Here is a 15082-nt window from a genome sequence, read left to right on the forward strand (position 1 = left end):
ATATCTAATTATTTTAGCCAAGATTATGCTTCAATATGTATATTTTTCAACTATATGCAAGTTTCTCACCTTTAGCTATTCCCATTTACTCCCATTAATTCCCAGTTCATTCCCATGGCAACTGCGTCAGCATGCTAAGTTGTCAGGTTAGTTAGCATGCAGCATTCTTACACCAGTAAAGGGTAATATACAATGGGGGGAAAAAAGTATTTAGTCAGTCACCAAATGTGCAAGTTCTCCCACTTAAAAAAATGAGAGAAGCCTGTTATTGACATCATAGGTAGACCTCAACTATGAGACAAAATGAGAAAGAAAAAAAAAAAAAATCAGAAAATCACATTGTCTGATTTTTAAAGATTTTATTTGCAAATAATGGTGGAAAATAATTACTTGGTCACCTACAAGCAAGCAAGATTTCTGGCTGTCACAGACCTGTAACTTCTTTAAGAGGCTTCTCTGTCCTCCACTCATTACCTGTATTAATGGCACCTGTTTGATCTTGTTAACAGTATAAAAGACACCTGCCCACAACCTCAAACAGTCACACTCCAAACTCCACTATGGTGAAGACCAAAGAACTGTCGAAGGACACCAGAAACAAAATTGTAGACCTGCACCAGGCTGGGAAGAACTGACACCTCTAAGCTCTCTCTGCACTAGATGCACATATATGCTTAGCAAAGCTGTACACACAGTCACAGCAGTGACCTCTTCTGAACTCTTGACCTCAGACAAACCACAACAAGACAACAATGATGCAACCAACCCTCAGAGCCAAGCAGTTCTGCCACACTCACTAGAACAGTAAACTAGTTACACGTGACACAAGGTTAATATTGTCATTACACGGGTGAGACATATTCAATTCTTTTCAACTTTTTCTGACTACTTAAGCATCAACACAGATGACACATACATTAAATACTCCTGCCTTTCAACATCCCATATAATTAAACAGGGGAAGCTGTAATGAAATTTGTAAAAAAAAAAAAAAAAGACAGGTCAGGAGGTCACTGCACAATTCCTTGGATTAGAAGGTAGGGGACACACACACACACACACACACACAAAATATTGATGGGCTCAATGTACACAATATTACATAAAAAGTGTTCACTCAGCTTCATGAAATGGGTTTCTATGGCAGAGCAGCTACATTCAACTTTTACATCACCTAGTGCATAGCAAAGCGTTGGATGAAGTGGTGTAAGGCACGCCAGTCACTGGACATATTCTCTGAAGTGACTAATTACGCTTCTCCTTCTGGGTTTTGCGAAACGGTACTTATCTGACTGTATTGTGTCAATTAATGCCTCTAACTTTGGGGAAACAGTTTGAGGATAACCCCTTCCAACATAACTGGGCATCAGTCAACAATGACATGGATGAGTTAGTTTGGTGTAGAAAAACTTGACTGGACTGCACAGAGTAGAGATATCAGTCCCGATATTAACTAAATCTGCTGGATCAGGTATTGGATAATTACCTCTCGCTTTAATTTGTTGGTGTGAAACTGCATTAAATGTGCAAAAATAAAAATTACAAATGGCAATTTAGTACATTCATATCTGTGGTAATTTGTTATATGGAGTAATGTTTAAGTCATCCTGATGCCTTAAGTCTCTCTCACATGGTGAGGTAAACAGTTTATTAATTCAGCAATGGTACAGGGTATCGACCGATATGCAAAGTTTATGTAACAGAATTAAAAAACTGAATCGGTGCATCCCTAGCACAGAGTCCTGACCTCAACCCGATAAAACACCTTATCGGGGATTTTTTCTGCAACAATAGTATGATAAATTTTTGTTCATTTAGTATAGTTTAATTCTATGCAGAAGAGCAGAAAACATAGTATAAAATGCCTTTACAATAGTACTATACTTTACAATGTGCTAGATTCTCTGCCCATCTAGTATGCGATAAATCAATGAAACGAAAGATTCCTTCACTCACAATGGTCTGAATAAATAAGCAAGCAAGCGCCTGCAATTAGCACATGGCTAATCTGCATAGAGAAAAGTCAAGCACTCTTGGCAGACAAGGTTCTGCTGAGTGGATTGTGTCACTATCTGCTGGGTAAAAGGCAAAGAGGTGGAAGATTTTTGAGTGTGAAGTGCCCTCAATGAGAATTACAAAGGTTTTGTCTGTCTGTCAATTTATATATATATATATATATATATATATATATATATATATATATATATATATATATATATATATATATATATATATATATAAAATTCATCTGTATTATTTCTTGTATAAAGGTTGATTTCCACACATTCAAATGTGGACTCAACTTTATAAACCCTGTGAGTGATACAAATAACTCGCTTCCAAACAGCTACTTAAGTTAGTTCATCAATTTATATGATTTACAAAAAATTGAGATAGACCTGCTTGTTGTTTTTTTTTGTTTTTTTTTTTTAAGAGTGGTGTTGGTGGAGTGGTGCCTGATCGCAGCGAAAGTGTTGTCTCTTCAGAATCAGACAGATGGACGAGGGGCAGACGATAAACAACTGCTGCTAATTTAATCCTCCACACAGCCACATGTCCCAGGCACACACTGCACAAGACTATTGTTCTGTTCAATCACATGCCCAACACAAATATGAAACAATATGGCAGTATATATTCCAAGAGTTTCAGAACATTCAATTACAGCCCGGTTTAATCTCGTAAAAAAAAAAAAAAAAATGAAGTAACTAAGCAACATCCCAAGACCATGCGTGCACTGCATTACAGGTCAACCTGTTCCCACCCATTATCATCCAAGCCCATCCATCCAAATTTAAAGTTATGCAAAGTTGGGATGAAGGTTTTCAAGAAGGCGTAAAAAAATCAATGTCAATACATCAGGTGAGGAGCACACTTAATGCACAGTGGATCACAAAGGGAGAGAAACGTGAAGCTACCAGGAACCCATTATATTCCAGTTCTGTCATATTCCAGAACTGCAACCTTCCTGGAGTACCAAGAAGTACAAGATGTTCAGTGTTTAGAGACATGGCCAACGTAAGGAAGGCTAAAACCTGACCACTACAGAACAAGACACATAAGCTGAAGCGTCTAGACTGGTCCATGAAATATCTGAAAGTTTTATGGACTGAAAAAGCAAGCGACTCCTGGTGGACCAGATGGAGAGGCTTGTGGCTGGATAAGTAACAGACACCGAGCTCCACTTCGAGCCAGACACCAGCAAGGTGGAGGTGGGGTAGTGGTATGGGCTAGTATTTTTTAAAGATGAGCTGATTGGACCTTTTTAGGTTGAAGATGGGCTCAAAAGCATCTTTCAAAAAGACTATGCTCCATCACATGCATCCAAGTATGTATAGTATTCCATCCTCTGCATGGCCAGCCAGTAAAGGAACTTAAGATGAAAAACTTATGACATTGCCTCCTTCCTTACCTGACCTGAACCCAATTGAGAACTTGGGCAAATCTTAAACGGGAGATTTACAGTGAAGAAAACAGTACATCTCTCTGAACACACACACACACACACACACACACACACACACACACACACACACACACACACACACACACACACGCCACGCCACGCCACGCCACGCCACGCCGTCCATCTCCAACAGAAACTGCTGCTGACAGCTAATTTGGCAGAGGCGCCGTTTTAAAAGTGTGCCATAACGGATATGTTTGTTTTCTATGAATGATGTTTGCACATTGGCCCGTGGCTAAAATTAGACACCAGGCATGCAAATCCTCAGTGTGTGTGTCTATGTACACTGTGCAACAGACCTCATGTTTGCATCTGGATATTAGGAGTTGAAAATGTCAGACTGCGTCTCATGGGGTCACTAGACAGCACTTTTGCTGCAATAAGAAGCTCAACACTTAAGTTATTAGATGGTTATCAAGCCTTTTACCAAGTGAGCAATGAATAAAATTTGTTTAAAATGGAAATAAACAAACACTAATCAGTGCACTTATGTAATTACTAAATGGAATGTCTGGGCATTAAGCTATTTAAACTTGCTTCTATAGTGTCTTGCCAACATTTTTTTATTTACTTGAGACAGAAGAAATTCAGATAATGCATTTTAACTGAAAAATAAATCCGGCCATCGTGATAAATGCAAGGTAAAAAGCGTGTCATGAAAATGATTTCTGAGTAGATCATGAAGTACATCTAGACCACTGACCTACCATGTTTCATTACAAAGAGGACAAAAAAAAACTGGATGTGGTGCAGTGTTTAAAATGTGTCAAATCATTTGTAGTATTATAGTATTATTAACTGAAAATGCGTCTATGTCAATATTTCAAGCAGATGCATTGTTTAGACAGTATTTTCATTTTTATTATTATTTTTAAGTGACTAGAAATGTAGGTATTGAAAACACTCAAATGCTTTTCCTTATTACCACTACATAACTGCTGAATAAGGTCAGTCATTTTTGGCTCCAGTCCGGCTGAATTCAAAGATAAAGTTTTAAAATTAACAAGGGCTACAGTGCAACTGTTGTGAAATAAGGTTTTGAAAAAAGGTTGTTTGTATACTGGACAAAGTTTCAAAGGCATACCCCAGCAGCACATGCGTACAAAAAGGACAACACAAAACAAAAACATACACATGCATCACCATGAAGACTAACAGTGTTGTTTCAGTAGAATCTGGGCTTTTATGTTAAATGATGGCACAAGTGTGTGTTATGCGCTTTGGGATTGACTCTTTAAAATATATTTCTTTATGCATGGAGTGGCATAAATACAATATATCCAACACTTTGATGAGGGGTATAAATATGCCACTGCACCACTGACTATTATATGCTAAAATTCTTGTTTAAACCTACAGTTTTGCACTCAATATATAAACCTTTTTTGTAGGTTTGCCAAAGAAAATTTATGAAAATGAATAGTTTAGAAACCTCGCCAAAATAATCAATAGATTACCTGATAGAGTCTAGAAAGAGACTAGATCAAAACAAAAAAAATCAAAAGCTTTACCACCACCCCCCACACACACAAAAAAAAATAAAAATAAATCAAAGCTGCACTGGTATTGAATATATAAATGCAAATGATCTGAACCCATACCTGAACTGTTAATAAATATCAGACATAAAAGGAATTAACAGGAATTTAACATGGTCTCATTCTCATATTGACTAAATGCTTCAATATCGCATAGGTTGGACAGCATGCTAAATCTTTTTGCAGTACATCACAAACTTTTGGAGCTCCTCAAAACCATTTCAGAAAACCTCCTGCAGAATGCATGCTCCCATGTATTCACCAACTAATACAAATGAAGCTGCCTTATTGCCAACTCACATGAACTACATTACATTTTATTGCATCACTCAGTGAATTATGCATTTATTTTCTTCTGTGAGAATATCAACCATTTGCGAACGCGCCGCATCAGGTTAAATGCTGGTGACGTGAAGATGCGGCAACTCATTATACGAAAGCAAAACTCCATATCACCAACATCTTTACGTACTTGATCTGTCTGCTTATGCTGAAAGGCCAACACAAACTGACATAAGAGAAAAACGCTGGACGAGTCATTCTACTAGATTCAAACAGCTTGTGCTTGAGCTGCGCAATTAATTTTGAAATAGTTGATTACATTTTACGTACAAAGAAAGGTGAAGCCGGTCCTAAAATAAAATAAACAAGACAACAATACAATCCACCTCCATAGTCAGAATTTGATTCAGTGGCGGAGAAGGGAAAACATGCTCCAATATTATTGGTCAGTTTAAATTTCCCATGCCCCTTACACACGCTGACAAAGGTAAACATCACAAGGTAAAAGAGAGAAACAGATTACAGAGAAACAAGAAGTTTGCCTTTTGAAGGCCATGAAAGGGTTATACTGAATAGGACCATTGACGAGGCAAAAAATGGCAGTCGTCCCCCCCCAGTTTGTCTTTAAAATTACACTACAAACTACAGAAATTGAATTAAACATTTGCAAATTGTACATGCATGCACAGGAATGTTCAGGCATGTCTGAATACAAACATTATGGCCAGAAAATTGTAATATTCATAAATGCAGAGAACATCAGGTATTTCCCCCGCAAACAATTATCTACGACCAACTGGATTCCGGGGATTGTGTATGTGATTTACAGCAACAATGTTACAGTTAAGAGTGCATAAATAAATAGGTAATACAGCCAACCAACTCAAAAGGTATTTAGAATAAGAAGCAAAAACCTTATTTCCACAGTGTCAGTCAAACAAACGGATGGTCAAAAGTTCTGACATCCTCTGCTAGCTCATTCAGCACTTCTTATTCTGCTTTCCAGCTCCCAAGGTTAATACAGACCCAAAATGCATTTGCCAAAACTGCACAACATCCAAACACCAAATCTGGAAGGTAGTGTAGTTTTGTGCAACTTATCAGGCATATAGACATTAACTCACATTTTGGCCCATAGTTCTTGAACCATGAGACTCAATGCCTCATTTTGTCCTCTTAGCTTAAATTTTGATTACTGGCAAAAACCTGAAAAATAATTAAGCGAACTTGAGGAAATCGAGGGATTTCGCTCATACTTATATTTCTGATATCAAAACTGTAGATCAAAATAGTATGTGTTAACTATATTAATACAATGTTAAAAACTCTTACTTTACAGTAAGCGTGAACACTTTCGAACATCAAACAAGCAGACCATGACCAACTGAGCAGGTGGGTCTCAGTTTCCGAATGAATTCTGGTATAGTTTGTATGCAAGTATGAACGAAGCATGAACCAAAGGCATCAAAGCGAACTGTTTTGTTGTACAAATTACAACAAATCAAAACATTTCAAAAGTTATTTATTACTGCCCGATTCCACAAGCAGCCAGTGATCTATCCGCTTAAAGACTGCTTCTTGTCCACCAGCTTCAACCTACAACCTGCTAGAGGTTTGCCCGTGGACACACCAGTCTTGTGCAGACCTCTACTTGCAGCTTTCTGTCATATACATGAATTATTCCTGGTTCAACCTGATTTTGCCCAATTTTACCAAATTGGTGCTTGGACCCTTCATATTCCTACTTGCAGTTATATTTGGTCAGTGAATTGTCCCATGAAACCCGCAGGCTTATAATCTAGTAAAACTAGCACATTTAACTAAACCAGTTTTTCCAGAAATACGCAAAGAAACATTTGCAAAATATTGCAGAATGGACATCTACATTTACTAAATCATGTAGAAATAAATATGAAAGGCTTACAATATGTAGGGAAAAGGATGATTGCTTTTTTTGCTGGGCTAAGAACACACACACAGTGTTTTAACAATTGTTTTAAAGCATCAAAGTCCAATTTAGTCTGAACATGTAAAACTGTGTTAAGTCTATGATGTACAAATCCACACATCATAAATGTCCACAATTTACATTCACTGCAAATGATCAAAATCATGATTTTTTTGTGCTTCAATTTAAAAATGTTTCAAATAGTCAAGTTTCCTCACACTTACAAATAATGGCATGTTGCAAATGCAGTGGTAAAAAGCAGGATATTTTAGGAAAGTGCTTCTTGTACTTTACCTTATATGCAGAATAAAAAAAAAAACACTACAGTATGGGAGAGCATTATGGAATAGTAGTTTAAGATTCTGTGGCTACTGATGCATTCTGTCTGCGATCATCGTGAAAATGTCTTCAAATACAGTGATAACATTTTTACCATATTGCCCACTTTTAACTTATGCTCTCTCAAATTAATCTATATCCACTCTGCTGTCAGAAAAACATCACGAGAATATATCACCCATAATTATGATAGGACAGAACGTACATCCTGTGAAAGGATCCATCTTCACAAGTATTAACCTATTCTACAGTAATATATTGTGAACTTGCTTTAAAATACTACAAAACTATTTACACACACAGATTTTTAAATAGTTGGCCATTAATATCAGTTATCGCCATCAACCCCAAAATATTACATCACTGGTTAATTTCGTATCAATGGTAAACAGAAAAAGCAAGTCACAGTCAATCTTGAGGCATTTGCTGAGTGTGAGAGAACACACCCCTCCCAGTCACACATTCAAAACACTCAACTTGCACACACACAGCTGTCACCGCCAGCCAGCCAAAGATCATTCACAAAAAACACCCCCCACCTACCTTCAAAAGACAGACGGGCGCACACGCGCACACACTGTGAATGAGGCAGCATGTTAAGAATCATTACTCAGCAGTGCAGACAGCTCCATGGCATCAGCAGTTAAGCACACACACAAACCTTCACCAATCACCCCAAAGCCTGCGGAAACTCAGCCCCACACATAGGAATCCCCCTCAGAGTTAAAACTTTCATTACTCTACTTATTCCTCTACTTTTCAGTACTGCACAACACCCTAATTCAATAATACAATTTATTTTATTTATCATCCAGTGCAAATTAGCTGCAACAAAGAAACATGAGTCAAATAATCGAATCTATCGATTCTTCAGATCGATTCAATCAATTGCGACCTAACGTACATAACCATTAACTTTTAAATGTGGCTTAAGGTTGTCTTATGCATTTGCTAACTAAAAAAAGACAATTCAATTTTTTTTTTTTTAAAAGAATGTGCAAAGTAGCAGCAATTTGAAAATGCTTTGGGTTACTGCTACATTCCTTTCAGGAATTTGTTTGACATGGTGTGCTTGTTTATTTGTTTGTCACTGTTATTTTGACATAGTGGTTGCATAAAGCAATTGCCTTTCTCTCACACTTTCTTTTATTCCATGACACATTAAAAGATAATAGTGGAGTCCCTTGTAATGAGGCAGACTGACTTGATTTCTCCTTTTTACACTCAATCCATGTCCATATGAGACCCCCACACTAATATAACTCTCAACAAACACAAAACACGCACAAGCAATGTTGCTGTAAATGTGTGGTCTTGTTATTGGCACAATATTTACGGTAACAGTTTTATCTATATATTAGACAGACAGTTGCCCAGTGTGCAGATTGAAGGAATTATTACAGCAACTTTGGCAATTAATTTACCAGCTCACATGGGTCCCGAAGCACTCCTAGATAGTGCAAGAAACACGTGTGATGGCGCCACCAACCATCTTAACAAATGAAATCATTTAATCAAGCAATTCTGTTCAAAGAGAAGCTCAATATATATGAGTAAAACAAAGATTAAGCCTGCAATTGACTTTCTCTACAGCAAATAAATGTCAGTAGGAGCTATTAATAATAATAATAAAGCAGTGCACTTAATCTTTCTATGGATACAAACAATTTATACATAAAAAAAAGAACACAATTGAAATGTGCATGTGTATGTTTTATATATACAGACTGCGATCAAAAGGAGAATGCACAATTTTAATGAAACTGCCAAGACATGAAAACATTAACATTTTTAAAGGGTTCAAATTCATACATCAATACTTCAATTCATGTGAAATTTTGCCTCCATTAATTTTCTACAAGTAGTAGTGAAGAAATGCATGATGGATTGTGGGTGGTGCAAACATGACTCGCGAAACAAAGAGAAAAGTTGAGCTGGCTTCAACTTTATGCAATTACACAATTACATGCGAATAAACACAGTTCTGTCTGCGCAACATGGATGTGAACCGAGATGAAGTATAGAACATTTCCAGCAAATATAGAGCACAGACGTTGCCACAGCCTTCTTTCTCCACTACATGCTGTAGCTAATTTAGTGTTTAATCTCCATATTTATAGCAGAGTACAGTTTTTTGTTTTAGCAGGAATGTGCATCATTGGATGCAGTTGTAAATGGACAAAAATAAACGATAAATTGATAAATTGTGACCACAGTCAGACAAAGAAATACTTAAATCAAAAAAATTTTTAGAACCAAGGTTGAAACGAGAATTTATTTGAAAATGTCAACTTCATGACTGACGTGTTCCTTCACATTCTGCGTTGTAGACACAAACATCCATCCTCCAGCAACAAGGTGCTTGCTGGCGGAGAGTGTGGACAGAGAATTTGGCGCTGCATGCAGTGGACAAGTACCATTGTACAGATTTACTTTATAGGTTTCCATTTATAGAGTTCCAAACAAAGAACATTTCAGCAAACTTTACAAATTTCAAACACATTTCTTCTTTATCTTCTTTAGACTTAATCATCAGACTTTAAATGATGTTCACATGATGCCTTCTGGTGGGAAACTCTAAAGCACCAATTCTTTATTAAAACTAAGAGCACCTTTATGCAACATTAATTGTTTTTGTTTGCCTCAGTGGCTATATATAAACAGCAACTCAACTCTAATAAAAACTGACTTGACAAATTAACACAACTAGTAGAAGAGAGTAAAACCAGCAAAACTGAACCCAAGTGCAGTCTTCGGCAGGAACTATTGCCGTCTTGCGTAATATGAAACATTCACAATTAAAAGCCTGGGTTTTATAAAAGCAATAACATTGTAAGTAGTAATAATACTGAACACAGGATTGCATATCTGGCCTTGATTGTTGTTATTTCATGAATTAATGTGATTGTAAGCCTTTTAAATTTGCCTTTTAGGGTGTCACATTTCAAACAGAACTTTCCCACAATAGGTAATGCAGACTGAGACAATATGGCACAAAGAGTATGTCTACCATTTCTGTTATGTCACATCTGCATTTTTTTCTTTTGGTATAATTAGGACAAATCCTTAACATTTTAGGCCATTACTTCGTGTGAATTTAATGTATTTGCTTCATATCACAAGGCAAAGTCGACTTATTCAGCCTACTTGCCTGTAGTCATCAAAATCAAACTAACTATAATAAAAAATTGCACAAAAGCCTAGCATCTCCATTTGTCTTTATTTTACCTTATTTTATCTTAACTTCACAGTTGTCCTTTATATCATCATGTCACAATTACACAGCAAATAGCCCAATAGAAAATAGTTCAAAATGAGCCAGAACAAAATGGCTTTACACTGACCTCCACTTAAAATTAAGGAATTGTTCATATGCAAAAGTGTCTTTTTGGAGATAAAGTATACTTTTCACCATACTGGTTTAAAAGAAATAAAGAATGAAGCATGAAAGCACACTTCAATATGGCAAAGAGAGGCATATACACCGAGCAGGCATATCATTAACACCATCATATTCAGTAGGTCCCACTTGTGACACCACAACAGAGATGACCATTCAAGGCATGGACTCCACAAGACCTCTGAAGATGTCCTATGGTATCTGGCACCAAGGCGTTAGTTGCAGATCCTTTAAGTCCTGCAAGTTGTGAGGTGGGGCCTCCATAGACTGTACCGATTAGGTGACCATCGTCAGTTCATCGATGGCTCCATTCTTGAACCATCAACTGTTCACTTGCTGCCTTACATATCACACCCTCTGACAGATGCCACAGTAGATGAAGATAATCAATGCTTTTCAATTCACCTGTCCATGGTGTTAATGTTATGGCTGATCGGTGCATGTCCACCCTTTAAATCACAAGAGACAAGCTTTCAGTTTTAAAAAAGAAAATGACTTAAATTTGTTCTGAGTAACAGCAACTACAATGCATCCACCAAGCACAATCCATGAATTACATACAGAAAACACTAATGCATTTAACAAAGTGCTTCCAGGCTATGAAAACTACCAGAGCAAAATGTCAATACCTTACCAGTCCACATGCAGAGTGAATTATTGTAGAATTGCTGATTCAAACGATCTGTGTCTACAAAACATCCCCTGCACACTCAAGCCACATCAGAAGCAATCATTCAGTAACATGGGTTCAGTTTAAAACATGTATATGGTTGATGCACACAGTAGGAGAAGAAAAACAGCCAATAGTGCATAATTCCAAATCTCACTATACTTCAGATCTGGGAACAAGGATATTAGTGTTGACATGGTTACAGGCTGAGAAGGAGAATAAGAACCAAAAGTATAAAGAAGTAACACTTGGCTGACAACAGCATGCCTTGTTAACAGTCTTGTTAGGTCCGGACTACAGCAACCTTCATAGATGAAGACAGCTCCTGAATAAATATGTGAATATGCTGAAAGAAACAGTTACACCTGGTGCCATCTACTGACCTTGAATCGGTTTTGTTTTGATCATTTATGTTATAAAAATTGATAAACCAAAAAATAAGGATATATTACAGTTCTTGCAGGCCTTTAACAGCAGCCAGATTACTGTAAATCTAACAAAGCTGTGTATATGGTTGAATTTTAATATTGGGTGTTGCTGAACAAGTAGCCAAAACACACACACTGTTTAAGACCACGTGTCAAAACTATAATTAAGTGCACTTACAAAGACAACAAAAAATAAAACTAAAAACAAACTGTCTAAAAACATATCTATAAATACACACTGCAAAGAAATATCTGCATACATTTCCAACATTCTTTGGGGAAAAAAATTACTAAAATAATAATTCATATATATTTATTACTGTAACTGACGTTTCGGACTAAAAAAAAAAAAAAAAAAAAAAAAAAAACAACATGAAAGTCTCGTACAAAAAATGTAACATCGGTTAAACGTGTGATGCGCACACACGCACATACACACAGAGTTAGTGCAGCAGTAGCAGCAGCCCGTCAGCAGGGCTCTTTGCGCCATTACATTAGATGCAATTATAAATGGCCAAGAGCAGGAGATGGGGAGCCAATCAGATTTCAGCTAGCATGTCAACCTAAGACCAACTGTCTCCTGGCTTTGACAGAAGGATTTTACCTCCATAATTCAAATCCCAAAGCAAAGCAGGCAGCATTTACTCAAATCGTTGACCGTGTTTACCGGGCGCTGGCTAAGAGATCATGTACTTCGATTTACATCGGCGAAACAGTGCTACTCAAACAAACAAATAACGCCCATTCCAAATCAACAGATGTGGGACTGTGCTCGCCACATCGTTATAAACAAATTCAGACATCAAACCGCGTGGTCAGATCACCAGCCTGTTCTGCCGTTTTGCGAAGGTCTGCAACGGCCCTGCGTGTGAAATACCCTCACCTTTAATCAAACACCGCGAATTCGACCTTATCAGAACACTACAACGCGATAGAGAGAGATCTTCAAAACAAATTGTGTTTGCACCCCTATAGCCAAATGAGGACTGCAGGAAAAAGTTAAAACGCACAGCGGCGTTTGCGCAGCCCCTTTTTTGGTGCATTCAAGTACACAAAATTAGCATTACTTGTCAATTCCCAGCCAGCAAAGAGCAAAGTCATGCCCCGTCTCGCACCTATTCTGTGCCCCAATCAGCTTGCCCAAGGAGCCGGGAATGGACACGGGGGGTCTTTAAAAGCTTTTAAAACTAGAAATTCCCCTCATAAATGCCGTGAGAAGGAAAATGGGAGGCAGCCATTTTAGAGAAGACCCATAGAGAAACAATGGCGCTCTCCTGTACGAGAACGTTACCACAGCTCTTCGTGAGCTTAGTGTTTTAGCATGGAGTAGCCTGGAAGTAAACAAACTTTTAAGCAGCCTTACCTGGTTTCTGGTGAGCGCCTGTCCAGTATTTCCCGGGCTCATAGGGGGTGGATGATGGCTCCTTTGTTGCCAACCCGGATGGCCCCCACCATACTGATTACTGCTGGCCATGTCTCCTGGTCCCTTACTAGCCCCATCCTGGTTGTTGTAGTCGTTCGGTGGGTAGTTCTGGTAGCTTCTTGTGGAGCTTGGGGAAGTTAGAAGCTGGTTTAAAGTTGGCGTGGAAGTTGGCTGAGGGTTACCCATGTTATACCTCTGGTTATTATAGGAACCCACCATGGCTGTGGGTCCTCCCGGAGGCGGCTGCTGCTGCTGCTGCTGCTGCTGCTGCTGCTTGCCCGGCTGCCCTCCAGCCGCCGAAGGCTGGTTGCTGCGTGGCGAACTCATGCCGTAGCCCTGACCCTGATATGGAGTCCGGTTCGGGAACGGGCTGTAGCTGTTATAGTGGTTGGAGAAGCTGTGCTCGTGCGAGTTGGGCGGGTAGGACTCTAGCATGCTGCCCGGCGCTGCAGCTGCCATGCTAGGGCTTTGTTGTCCGCCATGTTGATGAAAAGGGGCCCGGTTGTAGTGCTGGTTGTAGCCGTAAGGAGGTGGAGGGAAAGTGCCCGGGTGATGGTGGACCATACCCGGGTGGTTGTTACCCTCAGGCCCGCCCGCATCATTCTGGTTATTATTGTTATTATTGTTCACCCTGGATGGATTCCCGTTGCCGTTCTTTAGTTCAGGATCCCCTCCTCCTCCTCCTCCTCCTCCTCCTACTACTCCTCCTGCATTTCCAACCTCGGTCCCGTCCTGCAGCTCCTTCTGTCCCGGAGATCCGCCGTCCGCCCGCGGCTCCTTACCCTCCTGCTGCTGCTGTTGTTGCTGTTGCTGCTGCTGCTGCTGCTGCTGCTTCTCTCCCGGCACAGCTACCGACTCCTCCTGGGGTTCACGGTCCGGTTTTTTAAGCTCGGCGGCCGGGCTTGGGTTGAGAGTGGCGACCTGAGCGGCCATGATATCCCTCCGTCCCTCTGTCTCACTCTTACACACTCTCTCTGTTATTCAAAGCGACTCAGTCACAATCCACCTCGAAACAGCAACATATATACAATTATTTATAACAACGTTCCCGTGTCCCGGATCATCCCCCCTCACTCCGGACCGGATCCACTCTCCGCTCCAGCTTCTGATTTAAAGAAAAAATAAACAAAAGTTACTTCAAGAATATAAATAAAGGTCCCGGGAATTAATTTAACCGACACAAAATGTAAAAGGAGGGCCTCGGTTTACAGAACGAGAGTATGCACGAGAAACCGATCAAACCAGCACGAGGCTCCGCGAGACACAGCCATTTTACCGATGCGCGCGGTCAGGCGGAATACACGGAATGGACTTTCACACAGGCGTGGATCTGGATCGGGGAAGAAACATGGCAGAACTCAGCGTAGTTTCACTTCAAGATATTTAAAAAATGGAGTGAACCACACATTTAGATAGTTTAAGTAACTAAAAAATAACTGTGATAAATCATTTGTTCTTTTTTGATCAAGTAATGCCTAATGCCTTAGCAAAATGTAAACCAGTACAAAATAAAATAGCATTTCTAACAATTAAGGATTTAAGCATACAACACATTTGATCAAAATGTACTGCAGCGCATTGTATTGAA

General features: G+C 39.0%; 1 protein-coding gene across 2 annotated transcripts in view; it reads right to left on the bottom strand.

Annotated features, from left to right (window-relative positions):
- Window positions 1-14773, bottom strand: part of arid1ab (AT-rich interactive domain 1Ab) — a 53400-nt gene extending 38627 nt beyond the window's left edge. For both annotated transcript variants that reach the window (XM_072675438.1, XM_072675437.1), the window contains exon 1: window positions 13435-14773. In XM_072675438.1, coding sequence (XP_072531539.1) covers window positions 13435-14427 — 993 coding nt within the window. In that variant the 5' untranslated portion in view covers window positions 14428-14773. The remainder of the gene's footprint in view (window positions 1-13434) is intronic.
- Window positions 14774-15082: the final 309 nt, after the last annotated feature.

The sequence above is a fragment of the Salminus brasiliensis genome, chromosome 3 (genome assembly GCF_030463535.1).
Source record: "Salminus brasiliensis chromosome 3, fSalBra1.hap2, whole genome shotgun sequence".
Taxonomy (NCBI): domain Eukaryota; kingdom Metazoa; phylum Chordata; class Actinopteri; order Characiformes; family Bryconidae; genus Salminus; species Salminus brasiliensis.